This window comes from Vanessa atalanta, chromosome 28 (genome assembly GCF_905147765.1).
Source record: "Vanessa atalanta chromosome 28, ilVanAtal1.2, whole genome shotgun sequence".
Lineage (NCBI taxonomy): Eukaryota > Metazoa > Arthropoda > Insecta > Lepidoptera > Nymphalidae > Vanessa > Vanessa atalanta.
Window position 1 is genome coordinate 6106238 of NC_061898.1, and position 27015 is coordinate 6133252.

General features: G+C 38.3%; 3 protein-coding genes across 3 annotated transcripts in view; 1 reads left to right on the forward strand and 2 right to left on the reverse strand.

Annotated features, from left to right (window-relative positions):
- Nucleotides 1–1275: 1275 nt before the first annotated feature.
- Nucleotides 1276–3504, reverse strand: LOC125074807. The gene is made up of 2 exons (XM_047686235.1): nt 3385–3504; nt 1276–3070 (listed from the first exon to the last, which is right to left on the reverse strand). Exon 2 carries the CDS (start codon nt 2636–2638, stop codon nt 1340–1342), a length of 1299 nt encoding a protein of 432 aa, XP_047542191.1. The 5' UTR covers nt 2639–3070; nt 3385–3504; the 3' UTR covers nt 1276–1339.
- Nucleotides 2662–27015, reverse strand: part of LOC125074568 (1-phosphatidylinositol 4,5-bisphosphate phosphodiesterase epsilon-1-like) — a 42832-nt gene continuing 18478 nt past the window's right edge. Inside the window, exons 12-39 of the mRNA XM_047685894.1 lie at nt 26700–26822; nt 26103–26236; nt 25815–25913; nt 25401–25513; nt 23416–23543; nt 22658–22811; nt 15681–15811; nt 15438–15531; nt 14493–14588; nt 13566–13675; nt 13330–13472; nt 12885–13069; nt 11961–12098; nt 11367–11548; nt 10602–10793; nt 9885–10104; nt 9449–9573; nt 8848–9055; nt 7817–8031; nt 7582–7672; nt 7108–7184; nt 6572–6668; nt 6244–6370; nt 4879–4978; nt 4260–4362; nt 3430–3492; nt 2803–3070; nt 2662–2747 (exon numbers count right to left, since the gene is read on the reverse strand). Of these exons, the coding sequence (XP_047541850.1) occupies nt 2662–2747; nt 2803–3070; nt 3430–3492; nt 4260–4362; nt 4879–4978; nt 6244–6370; nt 6572–6668; nt 7108–7184; nt 7582–7672; nt 7817–8031; nt 8848–9055; nt 9449–9573; nt 9885–10104; nt 10602–10793; nt 11367–11548; nt 11961–12098; nt 12885–13069; nt 13330–13472; nt 13566–13675; nt 14493–14588; nt 15438–15531; nt 15681–15811; nt 22658–22811; nt 23416–23543; nt 25401–25513; nt 25815–25913; nt 26103–26236; nt 26700–26822 (3802 nt within the window). The remainder of the gene's footprint in view (nt 2748–2802; nt 3071–3429; nt 3493–4259; nt 4363–4878; nt 4979–6243; nt 6371–6571; nt 6669–7107; nt 7185–7581; nt 7673–7816; nt 8032–8847; nt 9056–9448; nt 9574–9884; nt 10105–10601; nt 10794–11366; nt 11549–11960; nt 12099–12884; nt 13070–13329; nt 13473–13565; nt 13676–14492; nt 14589–15437; nt 15532–15680; nt 15812–22657; nt 22812–23415; nt 23544–25400; nt 25514–25814; nt 25914–26102; nt 26237–26699; nt 26823–27015) is intronic.
- LOC125074806 (cleavage stimulation factor subunit 1) lies at nt 17198–22395 on the forward strand. Its single transcript, XM_047686234.1, has 10 exons — nt 17198–17373; nt 17865–17951; nt 18507–18610; nt 19096–19250; nt 19565–19656; nt 20612–20750; nt 21098–21258; nt 21690–21840; nt 21928–22172; nt 22271–22395. Exons 1-10 carry the CDS (start codon nt 17297–17299, stop codon nt 22359–22361), a joined length of 1302 nt encoding a protein of 433 aa, XP_047542190.1. The 5' UTR covers nt 17198–17296; the 3' UTR covers nt 22362–22395.

Here is a 27015-nt window from a genome sequence, read left to right on the forward strand (position 1 = left end):
AGTTAAGCGTAAGACGGTAAAATGTTTACTCGCGCATACAATAAAGTATTTTTTATAAGTAGCGATATTTTTATTAATTTCTTGTTATCGTATGCCTTGACACTTAACTGCGCAAACTGGACCAAGCAATTCATCACGTGTAGGCGCACCTTAAAGCATTATAAAAAAAAAAGTTTTAGAACGTTATTACGAAGTATCACTTCTACATCCAAAACGATAGTATAAAAACTTGTTTTATTTCATTCATTCATTTTCAAATTTACATTGTTATATAGTTATATAAATTCAACTTTCCATATACTCTTAAGAATGATAAATTAACTATGTTACTATATCTATTCGAAGCTAGTACTATGAATAAAATGTAATTACTATTATTATTATTATTAAAAATCTCACTAGTTGCCTCGAAAATCGAGATAATAATATAACATCCACGTTCTCTTTTCCATCTTTGGGAAGTAAACAAAAGAGATCTCACTAATAAGGAATGGTTTATTGTTCACGATATTATTATTAATTATTCCGTATTACATCAAGGGAGACAAGTCAATCGTGAATAATTACGTTTATGATTTACTAGTCGACCGCGCAAGAGTATTCTGCACGTGCGTATGCAAACGCAAAACCCTATTCATTATTCCTTACGACCGTAAAGAGTTCAGTGGCAGGATCAACGGAATTACGTGTGAAATGGCCGTGATATAATTAATAATTCTTACAATTTCTTGACGTAATAATCTCACCATTTTATAGACTAGATTCGTAGTTTTTAGTTTTCACTCGACGTGATTATGACGATATCGAACCCTTTGAGTTTTCCTCGATAAATGACAATAGTAAACTCGGATTAATGAATAATAATATTTTATTAGTTCATTAATAATTGCAAATAATTTGAGTAAAAGTGTTTGGCTTATTTAATTCGCTTTTAAATAAGCCGTCGTAATATTAATTTTTTTTTGTTTAATTGCATTAAAAATATTTATTTAAGTGGTTTTAAATTTACATGTTTTTATTCATAAAATTAATTGTTTCTGCGTTTTTTAATTATAATTATTTGATTAAGTTTATGCGAAGGCGACGTGTCGCCGCGATGTTTAGTTTAGAATTTTTCCTCAAGATATGTTACAAGATAGATCTGATGTATCATTTAGAACTTATTTTATTACGATATAAAATTTTTACAAAAACACTTTGTAAATGCATTATATGTTGTATTTAGAGCGATATTTTATTATTACTAAATGTACTAATTGTGTGTAAAATCCTCTATCGAAATGTTTAACTACTTTTCGTGTAAAAAAACATTGTTGTATAAAAGTGATCGTCATTTTGTTTAAACTTCTCCACAGAGATCTGTTTTCGACAAGACCTCTGTCTTAAGATCTCGTTCCTTTTCATTGTCATCTAGCAAATCCTCCACATCATCCAAACTCGTCTGTCCCGCTTTATATTCAACGAGATTTTTAACCTCCTCGACTTCTTTGGGACTCTTGATCTTATCCCCGTTCTCTTCTAAGCTTTCATCAATAATCTCTAGTCGAGATTTCGAGAAGAATCGATGCAACGATTCCAGTTTGTCTAATGCTCTTTCATTTCTCTCTGAACTGGAACTCAGTGTCGTGTCTTCCGTCATGCAAGCCGAATCGATGCGTTTCGAATATTCGGATAACGATTCGGATATTTCCGTAGTCGATGTCGATTTATCGACTCTTATAACCTTCGGTTTGATTATCATACTCGGCGGCAGATCCGGGATGTTTCTTAAATCTACGAGACTTATTGATTTTAAATTCGGACTTAAATCGAATTCCCGGCTGTATTCTTCTGTCGATGGACCTGAACTATCATTGTCTTCAAACGGGTAGTTTTCAACTTTCTGTTCTATATATCTCAGTAATTCTTCTGCGGCTTCCCGTATTTCTGTCATAGCATCCCTTTCGACACACCGAGAAGATGGTTCCGGTTCATCCTCTTCAATGATATCTGATAATTCAACACTGAACGGCATTGGGCCGTATTGCAATTGAGGTTTGGTGTAAGTATTAAAATTCTCTACGTCTTCTTGTTCACTCATCGTGTCGTCTTCAAATATCATATTCAATTCGCACACCCTTAGTATCGCTTCTTCAAATATAGCTTCGAGGTCTGATTTAATATAACTCAAATCTATAACTGTTTCGGAGATACGTCGTTTTTCACCTTCTTCTCCTCTGTCGATGACCGTGTCTTGAGTCTGGGTTAACGTCGAGTCTGACTTCGTTTTGCTCATGTCACTGAATGTTTCCAATTTACTAATCGTCATGTCTGATTTCGACTTCTCAGACAGCGATGGTGTGACTGATAACGACTTGGATTCCTTATCTTTGCCATTGTAACCTTCCATGTATTTTAAAAGCATTTCTACGAGCGTCTCATTGTCGTCGTCTCCTGGTGTCTCGTCTATATAAGTTAGATTTTTAACATTTACATTCGATTCGGATAAGCTGATTCCTTTAGTGTTTATTTCAATTACCGGCTTTTCGTACTTTTTATCCTCTGTCAAGAGAAACTCCATTAAGGTTATCTTTTTATCGTCTTTGTCGTCCTTTTCAACGCAGCCGGTCGAAGCTAAGAATTCAATCAAAGTTTCCATTTTCTTCTCTAATTCTGTATTCACTACCGTTGGTACGTATTTCTTTTCTTCAGGACTGGATTCGCTCTTGAAGCAGCTCCCCCCACTGCCCTTTCTTTCTTCCTTCTGGCTTTTCACAATTGTGAAGAAGAAGTCTATGAGATTAGCGATTCGTCTCTCGGTACCGTCCTCATCGTCTGAACTCAAGTCGGATTCTTCTTTGACCAGTGGACATTTTTTTTCTTCGAACTTCTTAGAAAATACTGTTTCTTGGACAACTTGGAACAGGTCTCTTGCGAGTTTCGCTGGTGATTTGGTATCGATTGGTTCATAAGTACCGGGGGTTGAACGTCGCCTTTCTCTGTCGATGCGGAAAAAGTCCCAGAGTGATCCGAGTTCTGATGATAGTGAGGCCCGATGGTTCGCCAGGCTCGTACCAAGCCGGCGGAAGACCTAAATATAGATAAAATAAGTCCATAAATAAATAATAATCAAATACTGCTAGTTATTATATAGTTTATTAGTCCTGAAACATTTCTATTTATACTTGACAGTCCAAGTTCATTGTTTATGGCAACATTTTAGAGCAAGATATGTTTGAAACCAATACAAATAGCCATACTGTTCGTTACATTTTTAACTCATAAATATTCGACTAATTGCGACGTTGAATTTAGTACTTAATCGTGCCAAAATACTTCGTAAGGTTTTTGAGATATGATGATGGAATGTCAATAAATACCATCCAACATGAGTGTAGCTCTCACCTGCCACACTCAGGATCGCCAGGCCCGTAGCTTTCGTAAAGATACTCTCTTGAAGCGCGCCATCTGAGCCGCTAATGCCTCAGCGCCCAGCGAGCCTCCCGTTTCGCCCTCGGAGTGTACCTGAGCGATTGTAAAAATTATATCGAATTGCAAGTACGTTTTTTTCTCTTTATATATCTGTTGATATTTTTAAAAGTATTGTTTTTGAAATTATTTATAACAAATAAATATTTATCTACTTATTATCTATTTCCATTCTTTAAGAATGCATGGAAGCTGATACATGCTGCTGATGGCAGTGAAGAATGACATCGTAGGGAAACTTGTATTTATCAGATGAAGTTTTGCCACAAGCCCTTTGTAGGTACCACCCACTTATTAGACGCGTACAGCTAAACATAAATACTAAGAATTGATTGTGTAATAGTGTGAATGAGCCAGTATAAGCACAAGGGACATAACATTTTAGTTACCGAGGTTGGTGGTGCATTGGCGTTGCAATCGCCAGCTAGCGATAGCTTATAGGAATGCTTACTATTTCCTACAGCGCCAATATCTACGGGTGGTGGTTATCAGTTGTCGCATCTCTATTTTTTTTATGGCATAGGTTGGCGGATGACCATATGGGCCACCTGATGTTAAGTGGTCACTACCGCCCATAGACAAAGGCGCTGCAAGAAATATTAAATAAACATTCCTTACATAACCTATGCGCAACCAACCTTGGGAACTAAGACGTTATGTCCCTTGTGCATGTGATATCACTGGCTCTTTCACACTATTACACAATTCTCAGGCTTCTCAGGAAGTCTTTGCCAGAAGTAGGGTATTAACGTGTTAGCACTACTGTTGTAAATAAGATTGTCATTACTTACATCTCTCGGACCCGTTCTTCTTTGAGCGTATGAACTGATATCTTTGTCGGAGTGACCTTTCGACCGGCCTATGCCTTTTCCCAAAGGCGAAGTCGAGACTCTTCTGAAATAAGAAGATCAAGTAAAATACTAACATTTTACAAGAGACTATTTATGAGGGTGAGGGGATAGCGAGTGTGCCCTAATTGTTTTTGGTGCCTCTATCAAAAACCCTCAGGGATAACGCAGATTATTATACCGTGGTGGCAAACAGTTTAACGCTCTCTTTTGCCGTCAAGTCCGCTGCCTCTGCAGCGGAGAGGGAGTAGATAGAGAGATATTTGTTGTCATTGTTTTAATTCACACGGGATTTTTAATGACGATTTTATTTATTCACATTTAATTATACTCAAAAGTTGTTAATTTATTTCATTCTGACATAATACATAAAATATTGTGAAAGCAACTTTGTTCCAACTGCGTGGGTCAAGATACCTCATTTTTCATATAGAAGACTGGCAGTCGGTACCGAAATCGCTCAAGGACATTATGAATATGATATGTGTGCAAACATTTCAACAAACTACTCTCTATAACGTTCATAATCCATCTGACAAAGTCTAAACTTAAACTGGCTTACCTGCAGTGCGTGGGGTCGCTGTATGCGGTCTGTACTGGCGTCTTTCCCTCAGCTACGTTGTCACTCGATATGATATTGCCGAGAGGAAAACCAGTAGTGCCTGTGAAAAGAGGGACGTATTGTCATTAAATAAAGCAAAGATGTTGGGACAAGGCCATCTCTCCTTTTAAGATGACGGTTTGGAGCTTCGTCCACGCTGCTAGAATGTGGGTTGGTGGATTGGACAAGCGTGGCAGGTGTTTTGTATCGACACATGTAGGTTTCTTCAAGACGTTTTCTTTCACCGCCGGACTATCTGATGTCCTGTGTAGTTAGCTGGTCTCTCTTGATTGATTGGCCACCGTTGGCGACGTTGGCCATCGTTCAGGACGTCATCATACCAGCTTCTCGTGTGAAACGTTCCTACCTCGCCCTCGTTGGTCGTAATAAGACATTCGCATATTCAAACAAATAAAGAAACACTTCGACTTTTTATATCATAATAGATAATCTATTTTATCAATATGTAACTTGATTTTGAATGAGCTGTCTGAAAAGGTTGAAGTGATCTCAATGAGAAGTGCTGAGCAATTAAAGTGAAGCGTTTTAGACAAGTGAAATGCTAAATTGTTAAATATAGATGTATATCAGCAAAGGTGAACGAAATGTATACATTTCATATATAAATACTTGCTATCTTAACAAAATAGGTACAGTAAACGCCGTTATCGCGTGCAATGCTAAAAATTCCAGCGGTATTTTCCCTTAATCGTCAGTTAGACTTTCTCGAGATAATGAACCAAACCGGTCATTATTAGAGGTTAACGTAAGTATTGTCTCTCTTAGAAATTGAAAATCTTAGTGGTAGGGCTTTGTACAAGCATTTGTGTTTTGTTTGGATAGGTACCACTCATTCATAAATTATTCTACTTCCAAGAAGCAATACTTGTACTACTGTTGTATTTTGGATTGAAGGCGAGTAAGTAAAGCTAATGGGCTTTGGTTCCCCCTCACTGGGCACAGACGGCCCCTCACCTCAGGTAAATCATTTGTTTGTCCGCCTATCTATTTATCCTACGAAATTATCCTATGAAAAATTGACTACAAATATTATTTTCGCACCTGTACGATATTGCTGGTGTTCTAACCAACCAAATGGATCAGGCGAGGATTTTATTTGAAGGTCGTGAGTTTAAATTTAGGCAAATATCATGAGAAAATAGAACACGTAGCAACGGAAGGAAACCTTCATGTGTTGAAAGAAGTTGACGAAATTTCGCAGCGTTTGTGTAGTAAGCTTAAAAGCCTTCGGATTAAGAGCAGTGGGGTTCTTTGCCAGGCTTTAGGACTTTTATCGATTTCTGTTGATGTTATTGTGTTTCTCACCAGTGATAGCGCCCCTGGTCATGCTCAGTCCGCGCTGTATCCTCGCGATGCACGCTCTGTGTCTCGGCAGCGGGGCCGTGCTACCTCTCTCTTGTAAAACGAATCTACCAAGGGTTTTCCAACTTGCCTGTGAATTAATTACAGTTTGATAAAACAATGAATAATAACATCATTAATTCATTCACATCAGATTAGTTCTGTGTCAAATGTCATTCAGATCCGTGTCGACGAGATTGACTAACAAATGCACCCAAACTTTCGTATTTATCATATTAGTAAGACAATTCTTGCTATATAAAATAAAGTTTATACGAAGTATGTAACAAACCTGAGCCGCGTAAACCACCTCGTCATCAGCAAGGGCCCGTTGCTGAGGACCGGTACCAGCTCTGCCCCCCCATTCCAACTCCTCCACTAACACAAATCTGCAAAAAATATATAAATGTAAAACAAAACATCAATTCTATCCTGTAATTAATAGTTATTGTGACTTTGTTAATATTATTTAAGTATTTGTGCCGCGTTTTTAAGCTGTTATATATGTTTTTTTTTATGGCATTGTGAGTAAGTGATGATGACCTGATGGTAAGTAGTCACCACCGCCCATAGACAATGGCGCTATAAGATATATTAACTATTCCTTACATCACCTATGCGCCACCAACCTTGGAAACTGAGATGTTATGTCCCTTGTGCCTGTGATTACACTGGCTCACTCACCCTTCTAACCGGAACACAACAATACAGAGTACTGTTATTTGGCGGTAGAATATCTGATGAGTGGGTGGTACCTACCCAGACGGGCTTGCACAAAGCCCTACCACCAAGTAAAATGTTATTGGTATAATAGTAGTTATTTTTTACCGTTTCGGGTTATCGTGACATCTCGCCTTCGTCAGAGCTTGGTACACCACGTAGGACGCCGTGGCCGTCAGCGGTACCTGTAAGTGATGACGAGTTCTATTTATTTCTTCTGTATCATAATTGTTTCTGTACCTGTGTATGGCACTCAAATCAAATCAAAATATACTTTGTTCAAGTAGGCTTTTACAAGCACTTTTGAATCGTCATTTAACAAACTATTTAAAGTAAAGCCACCACCGGTTCGGAATGTAGATTTTACCGGAGAGAAACTCAGTCGTTACTCTTTTTTCCTAAGCTACTGGACTCATTTTAATGTTTTTTTTCTTTTGTGTCTTTGTTTCGATGGTTTATTTGTTGTATGGTAGGTGAATCTGCGATCGTGCTATTCAGCATATTTTAGGTTAGCTTAGGTTAAGTAATTTCTAAGCTGCTATGATCATAAGTTGTACGAAGAAGCAATACAAGTAGCCGAACCTTCATTATAGCGTAGGGTATTTCATGGCAGACATTGTGGACGCAGACCAGGAAGCTGTCTGGTGGCTTCCTGGTCTCCTCTTGGGTGCTGCTCTCATCGTCTGAGGGTATCGTGTGATCCTTCACCCTGTCCGTCGCCGAAGCTGACCTGTGGAAGACGATAAATTTAGCCAACTCGATAACTATTGAAGTTACACGATAATACATATTATTACTACATATAGCTACGACGAACCTGATGCTGGTGAGCCAGGCCCTGCTGCTGGGGTCGTCGCCCACGCGCTTGAGCAGCAGGCGCGCGGCGGGGCGCTGCGTGGCGGCGCGCAGCACGCGCTCGTGCGGCGCCAGCACGCGCTGCGTGGGCGCGCGCGACGGCACCTCCTCCACCAGCACGTAGCTGCCGCGCGCCGAGCGACACACGCCCGCCTTCGACAGGCACTGCGCTATCGCCTGCGCACATTAGTCACAAGAGTTGCCATTTACTGTTCAGAATCAGCCAGTATGTATTCCACTGTTGAGCGCAGACTTCCTCTTCAGTTGAAGAGTGAATTTGAAACCAAAATATTCTATCAACTCAGCACGTACTAATTTTGAAATACATTCCATATATGTAGGTATTCCTGACGATGTTTTCCCTCAACGCAGAGTATAAGGCGAAATGTAAGTGAAGTTTACATTGGTGCTTGCGCAGATTTCAATTGTATTATTCGGTTACGACCTTCCTAAAGTCATTTGTTTTTGTTTTTTTTTTGCATTGTAAATAGCTTAAATTTTGATAGAGGTTGTTTTTAAAAAACGTCAACTTAACACTTGAATTGAATCAGTGGGGAGTTATCGATGATTGCCTGACGTTTATATAGCGTTAAACATAATTCTGGAGACCGTTTGGTTGATATCCCTATTGGAGGACAGATTATTTTGCAATTAAAACGATTTGCTTTAAAAAACAACCAAAACTATACTATGCATTATTATGGCGAACCTACCCAAAGTAAATTACAGATAATAATAAAAAAAATACGGTCGCGTCTCGGGACGTCTAAGTGATAACTTAAACTTATTTACGTTGAACTATTTAATATTGAAATTGTTTAACTTTAGGTTATTTGTTAATGAAATATTTTATTGGTTATAAAATATATTTTATACTTAGTTAAGACAACTTAAGAGAAAGGAAGTCAGACAGACGAGCACCGTAACGCGTTACGTAACGAAGCGGCTTACCCTCCCATAAGAGGTTATCACTTCAATAACGAAACATCGTACCTCGTTGGTGGTTGTGTCGTGCGTCACTTTGAGTATGGAGTAGGGCTCGTGCAGCACCACGGCGTGCACCACGAGGAAGTGTATCTTCCTGCGCTGCGTGGGCGAAGTCGGCTCGGCGTCCGCGCGACAACTCTCGCCCGCCTGCTCTTCCGCGCAGCGAGAGAATATCAGCAGTGACGCCATGTTTAACGGCTGATTTGTCGGAGATCTGTGTGGAAGAAACGAAACTGTATCGAAGTAAAAACTTGCACCTGTATTTATGGTTACAGTTTGTACATTGTGTCCTGTCATTTCCGGACTAAGGCTTCTCGATTGAGGAATATATTTAGAGTAAATACCACCATTTAGCTACAATTGTTGGCAAATATACACGTGGCTCACATTCATTCATCATCCGAAGCTTTCAGTACCGACAGCGAGATGACTTATAAATAAAAAAAGAAAATATAAACGAAAATTTACCACAGAGTTTTTTACCTGCAATTTTTAGTTAAGATTCATGTATTGTAGTACTTTTTTTCAGTTGTTGTCTTAGTTTTCAGTTTAGTACGTGAATTTCTCGGTCGTGTTTAGGCTACACTTATTATTAAAATGATCTCACCTTAACCGCACATGTCGGTACCCTGGGCGCAGACAGAGTAACGGTATCACACGCTGCGACAACATATAATTAGTATCCGCGTCGTATACTTCGAAACGAACGAATGCCAGTTCTGGAAAGTTCACCTGAAATTTCATGGATACTTTTAGATATTTAAACAGTTATTTACATTTTAACTGTAGTGAAACGAAGTTTCACAAAAATTAACATGGTATTATATTTTTATAATAGTTTATAATTTATTTTAAATGATTGATTGATAATGCTTTGCGGACCTGTGGGGTTACCGCTTATCAGCCTTTTGAATATACAATTTCTGACTCCTGGATTTTTATTAAAGTTGAAATATTTTCAAAATAAAATTATCTTCTCAAAAATCGCAAGCAATTGTCTCCAAGCTTTCGATAAGTTTTATTAAATTGAATTTAAAACTTACCTTAAAATTAAATGTCTCGTTCCAAATAGGATTTAAGGCGTTTCTTCTGGCGACCCTCGTCTTGATCTTCCTACAGTCAGCGGGAACACCCAATATTTCAACTTCGACAAATGCGTTATAGAAGGAGTAAACGTTTTCAGCGACGTATTGTCCGGAAATGACGGCGAGGGTGAGATGTGCTGCGTGGATGCCATCGAACTCTTTATCCATGGGGTTAAACCTGATGGAGATGAAAATATTTTAGTGCAAGTCGAATCTAGTATTTATATTACATTTACAGCCTGTAAATTTCCCACTGCTTGGCTAAGGCCTCCTCTTCCTTTGACGAGAAGGTTTGGAGCATATTCCACCACGCTGCTCCAATGCGGGTTGGTGGAATGCACATGTTGCAGAATTTCGTTGAAATTAGACACATGCTAGTTTCCTCACGATGTTTTCCTTCATCGCCGAGCACGAGATGAATTATAAACACAAATTAAGCACATGAAAATTCAGTGGTGCCTGCCTGGATTTGAACCCGAAAATCATCATCGGTTAAGATGCACGCGTTCTAATCACTGGGCCATCTCGGCTCATCTCGGTATCTAGTATATCCAACAAAACTAAGAGACATCACAACGCATGCTGAGTTCATAATATTTAGTTGAACTTCATTTTGCAAGGTTATTGGATTTCAGAGAATATTGGTCTGGACGTGAGGTTTATGGATGGGCTCACCGTCGAAAAGCGATATGGCTCGGGTCCCACATGACCCTCGGTTTCCTCACGTATCCCAAGCAGCCGTTGCTCTCGTACATGGCCGCGTTGACCGCCATCGCCGCGTCCTCGGTCTGGTAGTTGAGCGCCACGAGCTGCACGCCGCACGACCAGAACGTGACCGGGTCGAAGTTGGACGAGTCTATCCTTAGGCTGGGGAAAACGCTTCAAATCTAAATGTACTTTATTCTTATAACTTTGAATCGTTATATACAAGACTACACTACCATCACCGTTTTGTAATGTAGATTCTATGTAGAAGACCGATGAGAATACCAAATTACTATTATTTATTAATTGATTAGTTTGTAGGTATTATAATTTAAGTTTGTAACATAAAAGGTTTTGGAAGTACATCGTAAATTTTCTTGACAGATATCTTTCTTTAGGTAATGCAAGGGACGGTAAACTGACCCGCGAGCGACCTGTTAGATGTTTTCGACAGCTCAGCTTTGGTAAAAAAATTAGTTTTATTAGCAAACGCCATTCCCAATATGTGCATAATTTTGTACTAAGTTAATCCCCTTTTTTATATTTTTTATCTCGTTTCAAAATATATTTAGTATAAGGAATTTCTATTATTCCCATTTATCCCGCTATTTAAGCTTCAAAATTTTGTTAGGAGCGGGGAGGACAATAGTCCAAGGGGTCAGGGTCGATTTTGTGCCTTAAAACATTGTGAATGAATTATATCATGATCATGTATATTTACGAATGGCAAGTTACCCGGCGGGATATGTTCTGACAAGTTGCGTTTCCGTGTGCGCGATGAGGGCCAAGGGATGTTTCCTGCAGATCTTCTTGGCGATGGCTTCGTTGACGGACGAGCAGCGGTAGCACGGGTGGTGCGCGGCGGGGGCGTTCAGGCAGCGCGCTCGGGAGTGCTGACTGCTGACCGCTAGCTGCTGCTACACGAGCAATAAAAAAACCACTATTATGTTTCCGCTTCTTGATTGGATAAATACCAATTCTGTTTGAGTAGGAATCGGATTAATATTTATGTAATAAACAAACTAGCCGCTAAGCCGTCACGAGTCGTTGCCTAATATTATGTAGTATTTACATAATATCTTCATATATTTATATTATTATGTATCGCGTTCAACTGTGTGCTCAAATTTAGGTGCAGATGTGATGGCAAATCTGATATGCGTAGACAGAGACTCCGATAAGGGAATGTTACACTGGCAAATAACTACGAGAATTTTTGGCCAGAAAACTCAATAGATTTTTACTAGCCAACTTTGGCAGTATAAGCAAGGATCTTGAATTTTCAAAATATCTTGTAACATAGAAATATTCCCATTCTTCTGGACTTACTGTTCCTGTACTGTCACTACTCTCCGAGGACTCGAAGCTGCTGCAAGCGGCGCCACTGGAGTTGTCCTTCACGACATTGCTGGGTTGTTTCATGGAACTTCTCGGTGATATTGGATTGAGACCTCGGAATTTTATTGCCTGCGATATTGAACCAGTGACGTTACAGTCGGAATATCTTATTTGTTATAGAATTATACTTTTACAAAATAAACTAAATATATATAGGTATAATCTATACATATAATAAAATTGGCGTGTCTGTTTGTAATATTAAAATAACCGTGTTTTACTAAATGCATATGTATACACGGTACATATACATAAATATTTTTTTTTACAATTTTTGTCTGTCTGTTTGTTTGTTGTTTGATTTTGATGGGACTTTCACTGGCAGATAGCTGATGTAATAAGGAGTAACTTAGGCTACTTTTATTTTAGAATTATATGTAAAATAATAATAAAGTCACGCTTTCTTTAATTAAATTCAAACGCGCACGAAGTCGCGGGCACAGCTATATATAATATATATACTCGATGTATGTAAGCTATGCAAATTATATAGAATTACAATATTTTTAAATTGTAAGTCTGCATTTACGTCCCGGTGACGACAGTATCTTTTATTTAGTATTGGAATCGTGGGAAGTACTGTCAGCGATCTTCTTTGGGCATGTAGCTGGAGCTAACTGTTCGTCCCGACTTCGTCCGAGTGAAATAAGACTTAATATTTAGTAAAATCTATTCCACTTAAATGATTCACCGATTTCGTTCCAAACCTTTAGGAATTCAGAGACACACATACAGAAGATTTATATATGGAAGGATGATATGCTTTCTTTTAATTTCTCGAGCTACATTTGATGACGTTTTTTCTTCAAAATGTCACAGATTTTACCTCACGACGTTCTGATGAAATAAACTCACTTGAACATAAGTGACCATATCACTGAGTTCCCTGGCTATTTGATTGCTACGTTTTCTATTTGTAGCGTGTTTCAACGCAGCCGACGGTTCTCCTTCTCCATCGCGACGAAAACTCTGGTAGAGCGAGAGGGAGGTCCGACCGACCTTCTCCTCCAGAGCGTTTAGGATTTTGTGTAACTCTTTCTCTGGGAAAAGAGAGTTTATTTTATCGATCATTTTTGTACAGAAATATACCGTTATTTTCCTACTTCTGGGTAAAGGGCTCTAATTATACTGAAAACATTTTGGTTCTTATTATTAGTGGCAGGATTTATTTTGAGCCACAATACACATAACCACTAATTAAACACCATAATATCTTAACGATGTTCGGGCTTGTTTTTAATCATCTTTGACATGGATCTTTATGATACAAAGTAATATATTAAGCAAACGTGAACTATACCGTCAATTTCATCATCTTCATCGTAATCTTCATCAGAGAAGTACTCCGTGAGTGACGAGCCAGCTGATTGGTTGGACATGATGGAACTCGTCCTGTTGCTGGCGTCTGGGAGAGACGAACTCGTTTGACGTATGCCATTAGTCCTGGATGTATTGAGAAATGGTAAGTATTGTACTGGTGATGAGTTTATTATACAAGTTCTTGGTAGAGGTAATTCTAATGGTATATTGACTTACCTGAATGCTGTGGCGAGCACGCCGCCATAGCCTTGCGCGGAACTTGCTCCAGTAAGTCCTATGGTTGGGCTGGACTGCACCGGAAGCAACTTCTTATTCTTTATAAGTACCTGATGAATGCATTATATCCTTTAATTAGTACCAAAATTTGAAACTGAAATATATGAAGCATCTCTCGTGGCTGTTTGTTGTATACAATAGGCTTTCTTTTTCAAATACACTTGATGAAAAATGCTTAAAATGTTTATGTGTATTATTAATGAGTAAAGAAACTAATTCTAAATTTAATTTTTCATTTATATCATTAGTTGTGTCAAATAGAATATATTGTAATGAGAAAAACAAATGTATTTACAGGAAACCCTGAAACAAATCCCAAGTTTAAATATCGATAGTTTCACGCAGAAGAACAGAATTCTTGACCCTGCGATTCCATTCCAAGTTTGAAACGACAAACAAGTCGACGTGACTCTGCATAAAATAAGTAAGGATATTTTAAAATACTGGCGCCAGAAATATTAACCATTCCTTACATCGCCAATACGCCACCAGCCTTGGGAACTAAGATGTTATGCCCCTTGTGCCTGTAGTTACACTGAACGTATAAGCGTGTCCAAAAAGGTCGCCACTAAATGTCCTAGTACTAAGTAAAGGCAATCCAATCTCAAACACAACAAGTTCCCGTGTGCAAACAGAGTCCTGGTATTCTCGTCTACAAAAACCAGTTCTTAAAGACACTTCTACAAGATCCTGGGCGCCTCGTCGTCTGTACAAAACTTGACTATCAAAGGCGAGCGTGGCACCCGGAGTTTAACACCCTGGATTAAGACAGGTCTGTGGAAAGGCCTTTAATCCTTTTAAAGAGCATGCTTGGAGTTTAATTCACACATTATTCCGTCAGTGTATGTTCTCAGTCAGTTAGCATACCTTATACTTTAATTGGTCTGGGCTCGGCAGGCGCGGCTCGTCCGTGTAGTCCACTTCGAACAGGAACGACGTCACCAGTTGGTCTCCAAACACTGCCTGGATAAACACGGTGTTAGTAGAGCGTGCGTAATCAGTATATTTCAAATTGGCTATGAGCCTACGCCATAAAATTTTGGAAGGCATATTTCGATTTTGTTACATTTTGTATGAGTCTTTAAGAGTAAACGTTTGCGTAACTTTCGTATTCCTTATTTTATTATGGCTCAAATTTGACGGCGATTTGATTAGGTTGGGCTATTTCTACCGTGGTACCGTCGTTACTTCTGATTTTCCATAACACAGGTGCTTTAGCTACTTACATTGGAATCAGAGTAATGTATGTGATGTTGTCCAATATTTATTTATTATTATTATTTATTCTAAATGTATAATTTACTGAATATAGTTGGGGGGGGGACTGGTTTCTACCCTAGCTTACTTGTAGTTCTTCTTGGCAATAAAATAACACTTGTTTGCTTGTCGGATCGATATGAATTTATTTAAAAATGTGTTATTTAAAATTACAAATTAAATATTAGGTTTTTTTAGCGATGACAAAGATTCAGTATTATCGTGTGATTTTGTGAGAGCGTTTGCTCATTCTCGAAATATATATAAAAAATGCAAGAATTTTGTTTGACTTATTCAAAGCATGTCTTTGGACGGTCTTAAGTAATTATTATGTAAATTCTACATAGTAAACAAAACTTTCGTTTCGTAAACAACCAAAAGTAATGCTGCGTCCATATGTACGACCATTTTAAAAATAAACAAACTTATTAGAACCTATATCTATGGTAAGACTAAAATTAAAAAAATAACTGGACAACGATCCGAATTATAAGTAACAAAGTATATAAAAAAATATATTAAATAAGTAATTAAATCGTTTACAAAATGACTGACCTCAAAAGTGCTTGCCATCACTTGTTGTTGCGGGAGACTGCAGTGATTTTCGATGCTCAGAATTAGCGGATATGGAGAAGCAACGAATGCACTCCTGAAAGATGTCATTAATTTAAAGTAGCGTAGTAGAGCACAAAAAATTTAAGTTTGCCGCTCTGAAGTTGCCGTAAGATATATTATACTGATTGATTCGAAATCTAAACGGCTGCGCCAAATATAAGTGTGCCAAATGCCAGCGAATACCTAGCAATTGTTTCAACGACTCTTCGAAATGGTATTTTGGTGGTGAAAGTGTGGCCGTGGTAGATCACAGGGTTGCCATCGTCACCGTCCCAGCAGTCCAGTTCGACACATCGGCAACCAGTCAGTAGCACCTGAAACCAAATATTGATTTAAGTATATTATTGTTGAACGAAGACTGAGTGACGTGGCCGGGGAAGTGACGTCACCGGATATAGACGACGTGGCAGGAGAAAATATATGACACGCGGGCGGCGAGACGGCCATCTTCAGTTGACATAAGATAAGTTTTGTGAGTTCCTCAATCTTTTTGTCATTTTCTAGAATATAATTATAACTTTCTTAACTAATGAGTACCTGTGAATAGTTTTTCAATCTTTGGTAAATGGTAGATTGTAATATTTTATCATCTTTTTTATTGTTGTTTTTATGTTTAGATTACGTATTGTATATTTTGTCTATTATTTCAAGCGTGTATATTATTTCATGCAATTGTAAATTAATGTCCTAAATAAACTATTTTTTCTTTATCTTCTTTTTCGTTTCTTTAATAATTTTGTAGGTAGGACAAAAACAAAGTAAACTTTAGTCAAGGTCTTACCTCTTTCAAATCATTTATCAAGATCAAATTAAATTTAAGGTTACCGACTTCAAGTCAATATAATAAATAAAATCATTTATTTAAGTAATATATTTGCAACACGTTAAGCCCAGCCAATTGACAAAATTAATAATAAAACATGGCGATAGAGAAATTTAATTGATTGCGAGGTCTATTGGATCATGCCTAAATAAAAACAACCTAAATGATAGACCTATTTGCATCCCTTTTCCTTTTGTGGAACAAGGACAGCTTTTTAGACGCTGCTAAATTTCGTGATACAGTTACGAAATATAATGTTTTAATTATTAACGGAAACAATGGAATTACGTGTGTATAATAATAAAATGATTGCCTACTGTTTTTTTTTATTATTCTATTATATTAAAGTCATTTATTACATTTTCTAAATGTTAATCAATATTTTAGAAGCTTTCAGCCAGTATCTTGCGTAAATTTGAACATTATGTATACAATAGTACCTTTACTTAAAAAAATATGCTCTTATAATAATTACAACATTTATTTTAATAATCCCTTCACATAGTTAAAATAATTAAATGGATTTAACGTAGCGTATAATTTACATTGATCAAAGCTGTGCTCGTACATGCGGTTAATAGTATTAATCATTTCACTGCATGCTCATAAAGCTGTAAATTGTTGAACAAAAATGTGAACGCAGCGTTAGACGCATGATCGTACTTATTGATTCGTTATAGTACAAGCGAAGGTTCACATTGAGTTGTGGTCGTGTTACATGTCCCATATTTTAACACAAATTTAATCTTATTTGAATATCTCTAAGTTTGTTTTATGATATTTATTCGCATAAACATTTAAAAAAAGTTTTTAACGTAAAGCGTATAACGAAACGTCAAGTAAATGTCAAAATAGTTGACTGTGTTTGACTGTTTGTGCTCTTTGACAGTTCCTCAAGTTTCGTGTTGAAAAACACTTTGTTTATTTCGCCGGTCCACTGAAATTATTCAAAATTGCGTCCGAAACGGAAGTTATAATGAAAGATGTCCCCGTGGACGTGGACACAAGAAATGTTGTTAAGAATAGAGAGTTGCTGTATCGAATGATAATAAGGTAACGCTTTTGTTGTTATTTGTCTTGTTTAACGTTTAATTATCAGTCTAAATCAATATTTAAACTAAATAAGTTACTTTATTTCATCTTGCTATGATATTTCAACGTGTTATATCATGATAAAACGGAATTTAATAAAAAAAATAAAAGTTTTTGTTATAGGTTATGTTTACGTGCTTTTTGAATATTTTTTTATTAATTTATTTGTTTAATGTTATCAATTCGTGTTCACTTAGACGATAAATATATTACAAATGTAAAATTATGAAATCTTCATGAGATTATCAGGTTTTCAGTAAAATTATCGGACTATAAAGACAAATAATTACATATGTACACACAATTCACTTTAAATTAACACTAAACAAATGAGGCAATCTGTATTATATTTATAATTTACACAAATTTAAGCCCATATCCATAACAGTACTTAATAATATATAAATTCAGCTTAGTGCAAAGTTTTTAGTTATATTTTATCTTGTTTACAGTCAACTCCATTATGATGGCTTTCAACCGATTGCAGCGACTCTGTCAGTGGCTGTACATGCTGACCCACCATGTCCACCGAGTGACAGGTAAGATGGAGTTATATTATTCCATTTATTTCTTTGGTAATTAGATTTCATGGTCCTTTTGCTAGTGTACCTAACTAGCAAATGGACCACCTGATGTTATTGTTATATTGTCAATGCACCACTAAGCTATTGAAATAAGATGATTTGTCCCTTGTGCTGGTATTTACACTGGCTCGCCCAACTTTAACCATAACACAACAATAATAATTGTTTGGTGGTTGAATTAATGATTCTGTAAATTCCTAAATGCTCTTTTCATGTTAATGCTTTTGATTGAAACAGATAACACAAGAATCTTACATGATTAAATTGAAAGGAAAGTAACCAGTTTGGAGTGGATTCTGTCAAAATTAACTGACAAGAAACTCAGTAGTTACTCTTTTACTAAAATTAAATTCATATAAACAAGGCTCATAACCTTAGTTATTAGGCCCATAACCTTAGTTTATATGGCATTGTCGAGTGGTTTGTGCCAGTATTGATTGGTTAACATGGCTACTTACCACATAGAGGCGGTGCTTGTACACTTCCTAAATTAATAATAAAATATTCTAGACTGTTAAATCTCATGATGGTTGGACTCCAACATGAGCCGGACAGAAAGGATCGTCTCGCAGCCTCCAGTGGAGCTGAACATTTACTGGGAACTACAGGATTTGGTATGTACTCATTGATAATATGTTTTTAAAAGTGGTATATAACTTTGTTATTATTAAAAAAAAAATTTATTAGTATTATATATTATTAGTATTTTTTTTTCTCAAAATTATTTAATTTATTATTTTTTTGACCGCTAGATTTTGTAATTTAAAACTCGATAATCTATTAGTCAGCTTGTACAAAAGTCAGTATCGACATGTGCTGGATACATATTCGTGTTGTGACCAATAGTCTCTCAGCATTCTCTGTGAAGAATTTCTTAGGAGGCTCAAGTTTAAGAAGTTGGAAAGTATGTAGCCATTGGTTCTGAACATGAACACTCTTTTGTTGACCCAGAAATTTCACTAAGAGTAAGTGAAATTTCTGGGTCATTAGCAATGACCCCACCCCCCCTACCAAATTAATCCACCACGGGTTCTATGGACTTGGCTGTTTTATCAAATGATGTATAAGATCGTAAGAAGCGCGTTCTGAACATGTTTAGACTTGGAGTTCGAGATGGACGCGTCGTCGCTGGCGCCCGAGCCGGCCACGTACGAGACGGCGTACGTGACGTCACACAAGATGGCGTGTCGCGCGGGCGCCTTCAGCGCGTGCGGGCAGCTCGTGGCCACCGGCAGCGTGGACGCCAGCATCAAGGTACTGCATCACGACTGACTGCTCTTTGATGCTGTTTTTTATTGGGCTACTATATGGTAAGTGGTCATTACCGCACTGTAAGAAATATTCACCATTCCTTACATGGCAAATGAATCACCAACCTTGGGAACTAAAATGCTATGTCCCCTGTATCTCAATACTGGTTTAATACACTGGTTCACTCAGCGTTCAAACTGGTTCACAGTAACACTTAGTATTCCTAATCGACTGTTGGATATGTGATGAGTGGTTGTTCTTACCTAAACAGTTCTGTTATTATTGTATATACTACATACACTTGTATATGTTTTTAGATTTTAGATGTGGAGCGGATGTTGGCGAAGTCGGCTCCAGAAGAAGTCGATCCCGGTAGGGAGCAGCAAGGACACCCCGTAATTCGAACATTGTAAGTACGAACATATTCGAGGAAGCACAAACTTCTAATAAACATGGTTGTCAGGAGCCTGGGCAAAGTCGAACATGGTTAGGCTGTTTGGATGAGTGTCCGGAGTGTTGGTGGCACAGGCTGACGTCATTCATCATCCTCCTGCCCCAATTTTATTTGGGGTCGGCGCAGGATGTCTTCTTCTTCCATACTTCTCAGTCTGACGTCAACTCACAAGTACCATTCTTTCCAGCCATATCGTCTTCACACAATCCATCCATCGTTTCTTTTGTCGTCCCCTACCTCTATATCCATCCACGTCCACGCTCAAGACCTTCCTCACAACATAGACCTCATTCCTCCTGGCTGAAGTAAGGAATGAATATTTGTTACAGCGTTAAAGTCTATGGGCAGTAGTGACATACCATCATAAAAAAATCTAAACTAAATTTAGTTTAATACAAATAGATTTTTTGAAACTTTTCGACATTTCTTAAATTTACTTAAAATTTATAAAAAAGTAAAAAAAAAAAGTAAAAAGTATGTTTTATTTAACAAGTTTGTACTTAAATATAAAGTTGTTGGAGTCTCCTTTTAAGCATATGAAAAGCACAGGCCAGGAAACTCTTCCATATCACGAATTAGGTACAAGTATACAAGATATTTAAAGTACAACAATAATAAAGAAACAATATAAAAAAGTAATAATAAGAGAAGTAATTACCAAAAAGAAAGCAAATGTGGGATTCAAATGTATGTGTATGCATGCGTGCGCGTGCGCATTTTAGTGTGTGTGTGTGTGTGTGTTGTATGTGTATGTTGGTGTGAGTGGGATATGAATGCTAGTTAGTTTAGTTAGTAGTTATTTATGACTTTACTACGCGTAAAAAGATGTTGACGTTGATGATAACGGCACAGACAACATGTCTGGAGATACACACAAATATAATAAAAAATATACATATCTGTTCCCTAGATATGACCACACAGACGAAATAACAGCATTAGATTTCCATCCCCGGGAACAGATCCTCGTGTCAGCGTCACGCGACTGCTGCATCAAACTCTTCGACATTACCAAAGCATCCGCAAAGAAGGCATACAAATCTATTACAGTGAGTGCTCTTGTTGCAAAAATATTATCGATTTTTTACATTACTTTAGCAGACTGTAAATTTCCCACTGCTGAGCTAAGGCCTCCTCTCCCATTGAGGAGAAGGTTTGGAGCATATTCCACCACGCTGCTCCAGTGGCAGAATTTTGTTGAAATTAGACATATGCAGGTTTCCTCACGATGTTTTCCTTCACCGCTGAGCATGAGATGAATTATAAACACAAATTAAGCACATGAAAATTCAGTGGTGCCTGTCTGGGTTTGCACCCGCAATCATCGGTTAAGATGCACGCTTACTACATTCGATACATTAGGTATTATTGAAATAAATTACCAACTGAATTTCAGGACGCAGAGCAAGTGCTGTGCGTGGCGTTCCACCCTCTAGGCGACCACATCATAGCATCCACTACCCAGCCCGTCATCCGCCTGTACGACGTGACCACCAGCCAGTGCTTCGTGTGTCCCGTGCCCTCGCACCACCACAAGAAACAAGTCAATTCCATCAAGTGAGTCTCGGAACATATCGGTTTTTTACTGACCCTACAGTATGGTAGTCTAACTGCCACTGTACGCCATTCCGAGTCGATGTAGAAAAAGTTCATTAGGTGTCTATGTTGTCTTGGGTCTGGGTGTGTGTTATGGAAAATCAGAAGTACCGACGGTATCCGTCGGTACTTACATTGGGATCAGAGTAATGTATGTGATGTTGCCAGATAATTATTTATATATTCATTTTACCTACGTTCCATTTCCGGGTTGGTTTTCTGTAGTGAAATTAGCAGTAGATGCCAGGAATCTGGAATTTCGCAGACCTTATAGTCCTGTGCCTCTGAGTGCCCTGCCCTGCCCCCTGTATGAGAGTTAGGGCGTGGATACTCGTACACTTGTGCCTTGCGTAGAGTCGTCTCTTCGAACGCGTCTCCGTGTCCGTTCGCAGGTTCTCCCCGAACGGCAAGTACTTCGCGAGCGGCAGCGCGGACGGCTCGGTGAAGCTCTGGGACACGGTCTCCAACCGCTGCTTCAACACGTTCATCAACGCGCACGAGGGCTCCGAGGTGTGCTCCGTCGCCTTCACCAGGAACAGCAAGGTGATACACCAGCTCATGGCTCAAACTTATCTCAATGCGTCCAAAAACAAACATACACGTTGGTTCTGTATAATATTTGTTCCGCAGTATCTCCTAACCTCGGGCATGGACTCGTCGATCAAGCTGTGGGAGCTGGCGTCCAGTCGCTGCCTCATCCAGTACACGGGCGCCGGCACCACCGGCAAGCAGGAGCACCACGCGCAGGCCGTGTTCAACCACACGGAGGACTACGTGCTGTTCCCGGACGAGGCGACCACCTCGCTGTGCACGTGGCACTCGCGCAGCGCCAGCCGCTGCCAGCTCATGTCGCTGGGGCACAACGGGGCCGTGCGGTGAGTGCGATGGCCTACATATACCCTTAGCCTTCAGCTGAGCCTGACAGATCATATAAGTCTTGAATCGCGCTGTGTGCGTGTGTGTGTGTGTGCAGGTTCATCGTGCACTCGGGCACGGCGCCCGCCTTCCTGACGTGCAGCGACGACTACCGCGCGCGGTTCTGGTACCGCCGGAACACGCACTAGTGTCTCGGTTTAATAAATAATATTCGCAATTAAACTGTTTTTATTTACTGCCCCGTATTATAAATATCCTGCGTCTGAGCTGCGATTTAGTTACTAGTGTGTCTATATATAATGTATTTTGAAAGTTGAGATTTAAATACATTAATATAATTGAGCTCAAACTTTTCAAGGTCATTTATTATGAAATTTGGCTCTTGCAAACGTAGAATGCTTTTTAGCATAATTTGCCCTCATTTTTAGGAGGTTGTGTGAAGATATACATGTGTGAGAGAGATAGAGACAGTGTTCCTACATACCTGACTATACAGCTCTACCGACGACTCCCCCTTCAGCTGGTGACCGGTGAGGTAGGTGTTGTGACTGCTGGCTATGTAGTACTGGCTGAGGGGTCCCGTCATCTCGCGGGATAGCTCCTTGGGTAGATCATCTTCCCCATTACTTGCGGATTTCCTAAAGAATATTACGTCTCTTAGAAGCATTTGAAACCCAATCAACAGTTCAGGAAAATATAACATCAAAGTGGCGTCTGCTTATAAACCTCAATAATTTACCATCGACGGTTTCTGGAGTAGTGACTCTAGCACTAATCCGTCGTGACTAGACGACTCCAAACAATGATACCGTTCGTCTAGAATATATTGGTTATTTTATATATATATATTATATATATATGGCATATTGTGGGGTAACGTTACAGATATTGAACTTCCGTCCGTCCGGACTATTTATAATCTCGGAGCTACAGAGTTCTTTCGGGACTTCCTTTCTTCAGCAAAGTAGGAATACTCACAATTGCGTCACAGTTTGTTTACAACACTATTATGTTTATTCAAAATAACAATGATCACTTTGATATAATTCGTTATAATTAATCATTGTATGTTCATACAAGACGCAAAGATTGTAACGCCAAGTCTACTTGAAAAAAGTATATTGAAAATATACTACCTACTCCAATATGACATCATCCACGTACGACGTCACGGTACTTAACACTTCTTCGTTGAAGATTTTACTTAAACAGGTGACCATCCCACATTTTTACCGTGCTTACCCCGTAAAATTGTTAGCTCTCCGCTGCTCGGGTACGAATGCGTAATTGTCTTTATCAGTGAGGAATCTCACGAAACCCTCGAATGAGAAGCAGTTCTCCGCCCGCAGTGTTGGGTCCGGTTCGTGTCTCTGTGAACAACACGTACTGGAAATAATTTACACAATCGGCTTCAATAACACAACGCGGCTTAAAAAAAATCGATAGTGTCCTCATTTACAAAACCAAGACTATGCAAGCCCATATGGATACCTAGTTTTCAACTTGACACACGTCAAGCTCCCGACGAATAACATTACCAGCCTGCAAATTTCCCACTGCTGGGCTAAGGCTTCCTCTCTCTTTGAGAAGAATGTTTGGAGATTATTCCAACACGCTGTTCCAATGCGGGTTGGGTCCATCCCGACCTTTTTTTGCTTTGAATAGGCTACACTACTACGAAAACCCGTTGATGCTGTCGTCTAATTTCCTATTTCATGAGTTATTATAGAGTAAGTACTGTCCGTTGTGTGTAAATAAAAGTTTTGTCAATCTATCTAAAAAACGTAAATTCACAGCTTTTGGTGGAGTAGAACATTAAGAGAAAATTATTATTAAACACACATTATTTATTATATATATTGTTAACTGTTAATATTACGCCTATCGTATTGCACTAGTTATTGTCTACAATTATGTATTATAAAATATTGTATCTTATGATAATTGTGTCAATATCTGTAAACGTGATTCATAATGCTTAAAATATTAACTAATGTAGTTGTGTAGCCGTAATAATAGATGGCGTTGTTTGCAAATCATTACTATCACTGTAGTTTGTTAAACGTAAAGGTAGATGGCGTTACTTGTATAACGTTGATAACAAAATTTGTAATAACGTTCATTCCGAGTGTATAAATAAGATGAAAAAGTGAACTATGCTCTCAATCATTAAACAGAAGTGCTGAAATATACTGCATTTTATTACCACGCCCTAACAATATTTAATAGTACAGTTATTTTTTATCATCAGCATCAGCAGCCTGTAAATTTTCCCACTGCTGGGATAAAGGCCTCCTCTCCCATTGAGGAGAAGGTTTGGAGCATATTGCACCACGCTGCTCCAATGCGGATAGGCGGAATACACATGTGGCAGAATTTCGCTGAAATTAGACACATGCAGGTTTCCTCACGATGTTTTCCTTCACCTAGGCGGTAGGTAGGCACGAGATTAAATATAAACACAAATTAAGCACATGAAAATTCAGTGGTGCCTGCCTGGGTTTGAACCCGAAATCATCGGTAAGATGCACGCGTTCTAACCACTGGGCCATCTCGGCTTATTTTTTATAAAATTCATCAATCAATACATATGTAGGGGTACTGGTCCCTAGCTTACTTGTTGTTACTGTTCGTAGATATTTCTTGAGTAAAAGAACACTTTCTTGCTGGTCGGATCGGAATTTGATTTTATTTCAAAAATGTGTCGATATATATACAAAATCTAGGAATAATATTATCCAATGAAATAATTTCAGTGCATATTTACAAATTCTTTCGTCCAAAGAAAACGCTTACTTTTCTACCAATAGAAAGTTACAAAATTTACAATGATAAAAATTATGATTCAGCCTATTAAAAGTTATACATTACAATTGAAAATATTTTGGAAATTAAACTACGAATTAAATGTTCGATTTTTCGACCAATGACGACGCCGCAATTTCGTATGTTCATTTCGTGTGTTGACACGAAAGTCCGATAGAGCGCGCTGGGTAAGCGCCGTGTGCGCTTGCCGATTTTCGCGTAGTATAAATAGCTCCCGAATTTGGTTTTTAATTTAGTCGGAGCGCGTCTCTGGACGTCGACGCATGTATGCATAATAATGTAGAATGCAATTTCTATACATACATATGTACTAAGTTTTTAATAAAACATAGCCATATGATTATATAGAATGAAATTGAGTCGTAAGGAATGTTTAAATCTAAGGTTTGCTTTTTGCTCACCTGTATTATATCTTTCAGCTGCTGTTCAGTCTTGGGTTCATTTTGTCTCGTTTCGCAGAACTTCCCGAGCGTGGGCAGCGACAACACTCGACCGCTCACGTCCGGACTTGCTCCTTAAAATATAACTTGGTTAAATTTAAGATATTATTTATCAAATCAATCACAGGATAAACATTGATACCTAATGCAGTTTATTCCCCCACTATCGTAGTCCAATGTCAAGCATAGGACCAAAGTTTTCTAAGACTCAAAAGTGGAGCAATGCCAATTTCATAAGTCCGAAGTTTTATTGAGATTCCATAAAGAAAACCTCTGTGTTTTCGATGAGCTGATAGAATTCCATAACGGAAGCTGGTGATCCGTCTATTAAACTAGGCAAGAGACCAACGAGGCTGTGGTTTTTGTTTAACCTACCTGGTAAAGCTGCCGCTGCGAGAATATCAAATGCTTTCTTTCTGCCCGCCTTGTCACTCGGAGGTTCTAAGTCCAGGGAACCATTTCTCGTCAGTAACCCTGCAAGGTTAAGTTACATTACTTATTGAATACAAAAGATTACTTATTTTTTTTTAAATGGCCGATAGACGATGTTTTAACACTCAAACGTGTTTACTGACACTCGCAACTATAGTGTGCTTTTTAAATTAAAAAAAATTCAAGCAACGGATTTACGATTGTCGGGTTATTCCAGGATGTGTCTCTTACCAGTGCGGAAAACATTTTTGCTTCTGAAAAGTTCTGGGGAACTTCGACTCTTTTCAGCGCCCAGCAGTGGATTCCGCATTCTCGGTACCGCCAAATGTTCGAAAACATCTCGCAACTCTGACCTCATTACTAGACTGGAACAACGTTTAAGCAATTAAAGCCAATAAAGCGCCACCATTTTTATCTTGCATCTTTACAGGAAATTCTGACAGTCATATAAAATTTAACAAAAACAAAACTTAAAATTTTACTATGAGAAAATAAATTATAAATAAAACTCGAGTCAAAAAATTATGCCGTATTTTTCACCCTAAGGGTTGGAGTTTTTTCTCCACATGTAAATGGACCAAAACTGGGAGCTCTTAAGCAACAAAATATATTCAAATCGGTTCATAAATAAGAGAGTTCTACGGTAACAAGCAAAAAAATATATAATCGAACTGTTAGTTTTCTCTTTTTTGATGTCGGGTAGTAAGCCCTTAAACCCTAGTCTTCAACAGGAAGGTAGGTTGTACAACTGAGAAACATTCACTATTAAATCTATGTAGTGTTTAAAGCACAAGGCTATGTAGCTTCGAATTTTGTTAACCTACTCACCTAAAGCTTCGAAATAACGCGACAAAGTCCATGAAGTCGAGTTGCGTGTCGTAGCCCACCGACCCCGTCCTCAGATGTTTTAGATTCTCCCAAAACCTCTCACTGGTTTCTAATCTTCTTAAACTATGAACATATCGCAAAGAAAATTTATTCTTATTAATTATTATTACTACGAACGTTTTTCTAGTTGGGTCTATAAAAAGTTATTGAATTTGTCCATAAAAAATTTTTTTGTTATATTTATAAGCGGGATTTAATTTGCCGTGTTCACATTTGTCTGCAGAATGCACGTTTCCAGCCTAGGAACTATCTTTAC